Genomic DNA, 7,540 nt, shown 5'->3' with positions numbered 1-7,540 from the left:
GTTGCTCCTCCAATCAAAATCTAGTGTCCGCCATTTTGGTTAAGGGAAGGGCGAGATAAATAAACAAAACCCAAAAAACGCGTGTTTCAATAAATGGGGGTCATCTTTTGTAATTCATCATTGATATAATAATAAACCGATTAAAAAAAAATGGGAAAAAAAGGTACACAAATATATAATGTATGTATAGTTTAAATGTGTTTCTCTCCATTTTCCTGTCCATGTGGTGTGTGTGTGGGTGTGAGAGTGTGTGTTTCGAATAATGACACACACGACGTGAGAAATTGCATGCGCATATTTTAAAAAAGACCGAAACCCTCCCTTTAAGAGCAAATACACGCGCTCGTGCACAACATGCAAATGAGATAGGAAAAAAAAACTATTTTTTTTTCTCAACAACAAGAAAAAGAAGAAGGAAAATTGTAGAATGTAATGAGAAAAACTGAAAAATATTCTAGGAAAAGAGTAGAAGAAGAGAAATGGAGGAATGTACAAATTTTGAGATGTGAATGCAAACCATGTGTTTTTTGTGTGTTCCCTGCTCGACTCACATTTTTTTTTTTTTTTACGTAACGTCTTTCAAAATGGACGACAACATCAACATGCCAAAGCGTCCTGGTGGATCGCGAGACACAACAAAAGAAAAAAAAATTCCGGAACATCAATATCAACACAAATGTCGATAGAAACAAAAAAGATATTTGAGAAGAGAACAAAAAAGTGGGTTCATTATCGGGTGGGACAACAACTTGATGGTGTTTTGTCTTGCTTCTGTGGTGTGTGTGTGTGTACAAATGATGATGGATCGGGGGGATGGCTGAAATTGAACACAGGACTAGAGAGGGATGTGTAGACATTCAAATGTTTTTCTTGATTCCGAAGAGATGGAGACAAAGAGTGTGTGTGGGGGGGTTGGACTGCTGGTGCTGGTCATGTTCTAAACGTTTCGATGTGATAATTATGTATATGATATTTTTTGTTTTATATAGAGCTATATATGTATATATAGAAGACGGTGGAAACTATTTACAAGAAACCAAATGAGGGGCGGAATTCAATTTTGTCCGGAAAAGTTCAGGAAGCGAGCACAGCATACACATCTTGACTAGAATGGACCAAACTTTTGACCAAAAGTATAGAAAAAAAGAAGAAGTAGAAAAGGGAGAAACGAATCGAGACGGAAGTTCTTTGAAAGGAAGTAAATGCCATTTGACGGAGAGAAAATGTGGGATGAATCTTCTTTTTTTTTTTTCAAATGGTGTTGTTGTTTGTTGTTTTGGAAACCAAAATACGGGAATGCCGACGCCATCTAACGGTCGCTTATTCAACATTATGCGTGAATGGCGGCCAATCTGAAAAAATGAAAAAAAAATAACAAGTTATTACAACCGCAAATGACAAAATCTTTATGAAGGTCTAATGAGCTTACTTTAAAGCTTTGAACCTTTCTTTTTCATGAGAGTTTTCCGGTGGTTCGCAATCGAATGACGATAAAGCAATACCTACAATTCAACAACCGTTATCAATAAAATGGCTTCGATTCAAAGTAGGGAAATAAAAATGGTCATACCATTTTCGCTGAGGATGGTTCCCGTTTGCAGGTAATGAATGACTTTGGGGTGTTTTTCGAACGGGCAAGTCACTTGTTTCCACGTCATGAATTCTGTTACTTGTTTGGCCAGCTGCCAGAATTTCTCGAAATTAATGTGTCCATTCGGTAACCTACAAATTTATAAATGAGGCAATTAAAATATCTGACGGACAACCATCTTAAAATGCTAAGGACAGTACCGATTGGCGCATCCTTCATTGAGGAAATAGAGATCCTTGACAAGTAGCGAAAAGAAGGGGACGACAATTCGCTGGCGCTCGTCCTTAGCACCGGCCGATCTCCACATGGCTGCCTTCAGGGTCGATCTGTAGCTGCTGAAATTTGACGACGGATCCATCTGATGCTCCAGGATGGAGAACTTGGCCGACTGAACTTTGTGCCACTGCAAAAACAACAAAAAACAAACAAATTGAACCAAACCAAATTCAAGACCTTGATCCAATCCACTTGGAAAATGTTTGACGTTTAGTGTAGATAAAAATCTCACCGTCTTCTTGAGACGAGAAACGGGCGACATGTTGAGACCGGCAATGATGGCCATTAACGAATTGAAATTGCCAATATTGAAACATTCCCGGGCCACTTCGATCCAGTATTCAATGACTTTGATGCGTTGCTTCTTCTTGACATTCTGTAAAATTCCAAATGGGGAAACCAGATATTATAAGAAACACGATCCACCCGAAAAACCAAGTTATTAGATGATGAAAGGCCACGTCATTGACAAGTGTAACTCGATCCGACCGGGGGGAGAGTGATCTGCGTAACGTACCGAGCACACTTGGGTGGCAACGAAATAGCTGAGCCTGTTGAACCACTGGATGTAAGACTCGAGATTGCGAGTCTTCTTCATGTCTTTGAAAGAAGTTTCCACGTTGGGATTCTCTTTGGCGAAAGCCTGGACGAATTCCTCGGGTCCAATGAACGATAATCTTTCCAGCTCAATGTGCGTCAGCTGCTGCGACAAAGTCAGCGGACTGGAACACACTTCCGTCACGTCACACTGGAAAAATAAAAAATTCAGAAAAAAGAAGAAACAAACAACATTAATTGACGTGCATAACAATTTCATGACATATAATAAAGAGAATAAACGGATTACACACCACATTCAGGGTGTCTATGAGAGCAGCTGAGGCCTCTGTGTTGATCTTCTCCAGAAACTCTTCGTATTTCTCGAGGGCCGTCAGCCGGTGGAGGAGATTGTGCAGCATTTGCGAGACGTCCCTCCGCAGCGAAGGATCGAGAGCCACGCAGCGCTGCGTCAGCTGGCGGACGTGCTGCATGACGCGCTCATCGCGAAAGTCGTACGGAAATGTTTCCATCCACTCGGAAAGCAGTTGGACCATGTGCGGACAAAACCGCCCCAACTTTTCCTGTTGATTCAACAAACACAAAAGAAAATGAAAAAATGATAAAATGGTCTCGTTAGATAGTCGGTCGGTAAATAAGACGCCCCAGGGTTTCATATCAAAGAAGATGAATTTTTTAAAATTTTGGTTGTGGCAAGTGTGCTGGCTGGCTGGCCCGGCAGTTGCGTGTTTTTATAAACTGTTCCGTCCAATCCAGCTTGCTAAATTACGTACTTTGGTGAGTTTTTGGTCGGCCAGGTTCTGCTGGAGCATGCACAGCCGGACAACTTGAGCCAGGAGGGCGTGCGGTTTGATGTATAGCCTGGACGAGAGTAAGAAGGCGAAGATGTACGTCCTGTCAGGGTAGTAGTCGGCTGTCGGCACCAAATGCTGCAGAAGCGCATCCAGCGGCCCGGACACTAAATTATTGTCCTGTTACAACAACAACAAGAGAGAGAGAGAGAAGTATTAAGACAACTGGTCGCCGCTGTTCGACGCCCGTCTCCATTGGGCCCCTTTTAGCGTGTCGTCATGGTAATAGGACAGCAGGGTCGTTCATTCCAATTATATCGTACCTGGAACACAAGAGAGTTGTCCGGCTCCGAGCCGCTATCATCCACCGTTTCCGAGCTGCTGCTACTGGTACTGCTCCCTTCGATTCCCATGCTACCGGGCGATTTGGGCGTCTGCGGTAGAGACTGCAAATAATAAAAACGCAACAAAAAGAAAGATTAAAAATAAGGTCAATAAACAGTTCTCGGGTAAACAGCAAAAGGTTATAAACTTTCATGTTCAACCACCAAACGACATTTTTTTTTTTATAGCGAGGGGGACCCCTGGATCACTAAAAACCAGCGAACCGTTTTTCAAGTGTGTCACTGGTGAAAGAAACTGGAATCTAAATATATCTATCGATAAGACCGCGCGGCCGAAACGATTATTTTAAATCCACTGGAAAATGTACGGCCGATATATTACAAACTCCCCTCTTTCTCTTTTTTGAAGGGGAAGAATAATCCTAGGAGCTTAAAAGAACATCAAAAAAATCCTCAAGCTCCTGGCTCCTATATATTACGGTACAACGCCCACTCTCTGTGAAAATATCCTCGGGGGAGGGAGGTAGCGAAAGCAGGTGATCAATATTATGTATACACACAGCATGCCAGTGCCAGTCATAATGACCAAGACGACACACAGTCGCATTTTTCTTATTTTATTTATTAAAAAAAAGGCGAATGAACTCGAAGAATTTCAAAGACAACTTCAAATGTACTAGTACCACCACCGTTGGAACGAAATAAAAATTAAAGTGTCCTTCCACCGTAGTGTAATATAAGAATACGTATAAATATTTAATAGAGTCCTAGCTACGGCTTCGTCTAGTTATTCGATTGTGTGTGGGGTATACAGCACAATATCCCCCCCTCGCTCCGTTTGGCTCATCAGCAATCAAACGGGAATTTTATTCCAAACCGGGAGGGATATAGAAAAAAGAAGAAGAAGAAGAGGGGGGGGATAAGGTTATTGTTGCAGCATCGGTTCTATACAGTTTCCTTTGCGCTTCAATGCACAATGGATGCGATCCAGCAGCTCCGAGCTATTCTACCTTCTTCTTCCTCTTGAAAAAAGTCGTTTCATAAAAGAAGAGCCCGTCCAAAAATAACGACAGAGAAACACTAACACGGGAGTAGTAGAGAGAGAGAACAAAATAGCCGAGACAGAGTCGAGAGTTGAGTCGTCGGGAGGGTATTGATCGCTGACTCTCGAGCTAGCAGCTAGCTCCTAGAGTTCTCTTGATTCTTTTTTAGTTTTTTGTTCAAATGGGAGAGAGAGTCTGGCTCTCTCAGCTCTCGCTCCCCGCCCACCCACAAATGACTAGTGAAGAGAAAGAGAGGGGATATAGGCACTACTAGCCCCCCTCCATCTCTTGGACTCAAAGATGGCTGGCGTCACATGTACAACAGAGCAACGTCAAAAAATAAAAATGCCTGGGCCTCTCAGCTCTCATCTCCCAAATCCTGTCGAGAAGCGATTGGCAGTAGTAGTTCATGTAATCCAAATCGAATCATCCAGTTTGCCGGGGCATATAACAGTTAAAGGGATATAGATCTGATCAAAAAAGTTTTTCTTCTTTTTTCTACTCCAGTGGTTGTCGTTGTCGTCGTATGTTGTCGCCTTTATCGATTGGCTTCAGTTACTCCGCCCTCAACTCCACCCAGAGTGTTCCCGACACATTTCCAGCGTGCACACACACGCCTTGTAAAACTCTCGTCTATAGTAGCCTCGTACTACGGACACTGAGGGCTTCAGGGCGCAGCCGTCGTCATTCCCGTTGGCTCAATCATCAAGAAACATCAACACGATTTCTGTGTAGTTTTTATAAATTCTTGTTGGGAGTCCAATTGCGGTTTCGCCGAAACCCGAAACGAGCATAAAGACATAAAGCCCCGTAAGCCATTTACTTATAGGACACAGTTAAGGAAAGAAAAAGAAAAAGAAGCGGATGGGAGAACCTTGGTGATGACGGATGGGACAGCTGGAAGGGCAGCCGCCGAGGAAAGCGAGTTATTCTTTGCTGCGGCATTGCTGGAAGAAGAAGTGGAAGAAGAAGTCGAGGAGGAAGTAGGAGCCGGTGGAATGATGACATTACCGCCGATGCTCGACTGACGCATCTTTTTAGCATAGTAGTACACTGCCATCGTTCCTGGTAACCTCCTCCCCCGGACACGGCACACACACGCACCAACTCACCCAACAACAACAACAACGACGACGTCAGCCAGCCAGCCAGCCCCAGACACACCTCAACGAGAAGTCACGCAACGGTCCGATAAACACGTTAGAATCTAAAAATCCCCCCTCTCTTCACCACCACCACCGCCACCAGAAAAATTCCCAGTGCGGATTCTTTTAACTCGACATTTTAAAAGAAAGTTAAGCGAGAGTCGACTTTCAAGAAAGTTCAAACAAACAAAGTCCAGCAGAGCACACACGGTAAGGTAGTTAGTTAGCCAACGACGAATGACGATAACGTTCGTTTCGGGACTTTTGGGGAGTTAATTCTCAACGTTTCATAACAAAGCACAAAAGGGCTGGATACAGAGCAGTGGGCTTAGCACAAGAGTAAGTCACTCCCGCGTGAGTCGATGACGAACGAGAAAAACAAAACAAACACACACACACACTGGTAGAAAAAAAGAAGAAGAAGATTCCACACAGAGAGAGAGGAAACACGGCACAGTGGCCTTGGTTCGTGAACTGAGCAATGTCTGGAACAAGTTTGTTGCCGAGTCGGAAGTCTTGTACTCCCCCCCACGCACACACACGAAACCCTCTCTCTCTCTAGAGGGAGGAGGGAAAGCGAAAAGAAAAAGCGGGGGGGAAATAAAAAGGGTCGACAAAAGGAGAAAAATGTTTTAAGGTTATCCGCCGGCGCCCCCACGCTCACAACCTTCTCCTCACGCTGGGCACATGCGCATCGGGAGTCGCAGAGTCTAGAAGGGGGCCGGATGGGATAGATACACACACATGGACGTCAACCGACGTCAACCCTCCTCCTCCTCCTCTATATAACCCATCTCTCCTGAACTTGTTAGTAATGACTAAAAAACAAAATAAAAAAAATGGCAAATGAACAACCGGGGGGCAACAACAACAACACTACCGACAAACACAACCAGAGGTGGCAAATGAGTTGGCTCGTCACACAATGTTACATCCGGAGTTCTTCTTTTTTTATTTTTTTATTTTATTTTTGTGTAGAAACATTTTTTTTTAACAGAACAAGCTTTAAAAAAATGTTTATATTTTTTGAAGGAATTTTTGTTAAGAACTTTTTAAATTTCTTTTGTGGAACATTCCGGTTCTTTGAAATTTTATTTTATTTTTTTATTTTTTGGGTTGAAAACCACACACAAACACAGAGACGGGACTACTACTACTAGCCCTCATTACGATCTAGTCTTAACATTCCCCCCGCTCGTTCCACTCTCGTAATAATAAAAAAACAAGAGAAACGAGAGAAAAGGTTACCGAAGCGACCGCGTTCCACAGTGCCCGGCCCCCGGTCCGTTTTGATGGGGAAACAACGACGGGAATTTTTTTTTTCTTTTTCAGGTTATTTTGAAAAGAGAGAAAACAACAACGAAAAAAAATAACAAAAGCTCGTCAACAATGTCGACTACGAATTCAATAAAAAAAGAAATGGTGTCGGATTTTCGAATATTACAAAACGAATATTTAGTATTTTTTATTTTTTTTAATGGAATAACAAGAAAATTGTTATTCGAAAAAAAAGAAAAATGTTTTCTTGTTAGCGATGAAAAGTCGAGCGCACGTGCCCGACTTTTTGTGTTTTAAAAAAATAAAAAAGAGCGGGGAATTTGAAAGGACAACAAATCTGAGAAATTGTGACGACGCGATGCAGTTTTCTTTTGAGAAAAGAATTTAAGTTATATATTTGGTTTCTTTCGTGGAACTCGTTTTCGCCTTTTGACATTTTGCTCAGTGCGTGGCGAAGGCATATTCTTTGTGTACTCGCCATTCTGCCACGCTCCTAATTTTGAAAAAAAAAAAC

The 7,540-nt window shown here is 42.6% G+C and overlaps 1 protein-coding gene across 6 annotated transcripts in view; it reads right to left on the bottom strand.

The window, feature by feature from the left end:
• Positions 1–84: 84 nt before the first annotated feature.
• LOC124194761 (ras-GEF domain-containing family member 1B-like) overlaps positions 85–7,540 on the bottom strand; it is a 56,311-nt gene continuing 48,855 nt past the window's right edge. For 5 of the 6 annotated variants that reach the window (XM_046589111.1, XM_046589110.1, XM_046589112.1 and 2 more), the window contains 9 exons: positions 3,540–3,662; positions 3,199–3,396; positions 2,719–2,988; positions 2,385–2,615; positions 2,100–2,243; positions 1,792–1,994; positions 1,571–1,722; positions 1,430–1,502; positions 85–1,352 (listed from right to left, as the gene is read on the bottom strand). In XM_046589111.1, the coding sequence (XP_046445067.1) occupies positions 1,331–1,352; positions 1,430–1,502; positions 1,571–1,722; positions 1,792–1,994; positions 2,100–2,243; positions 2,385–2,615; positions 2,719–2,988; positions 3,199–3,396; positions 3,540–3,662 (1,416 nt within the window). In that variant the 3' untranslated portion in view covers positions 85–1,330. Of the gene's footprint in view, positions 1,353–1,429; positions 1,503–1,570; positions 1,723–1,791; positions 1,995–2,099; positions 2,244–2,384; positions 2,616–2,718; positions 2,989–3,198; positions 3,397–3,539; positions 3,663–5,477; positions 6,691–7,540 lie in introns of those variants that run through there. The other variant, XM_046589113.1, reaches the window with a different exon arrangement.

This window comes from Daphnia pulex, chromosome 5, assembly GCF_021134715.1.
Source record: "Daphnia pulex isolate KAP4 chromosome 5, ASM2113471v1".
In the NCBI taxonomy this organism is placed as follows: Eukaryota; Metazoa; Arthropoda; class Branchiopoda; order Diplostraca; family Daphniidae; genus Daphnia; species Daphnia pulex.
This window is presented reverse-complemented; position numbering and strand designations above follow the sequence as displayed.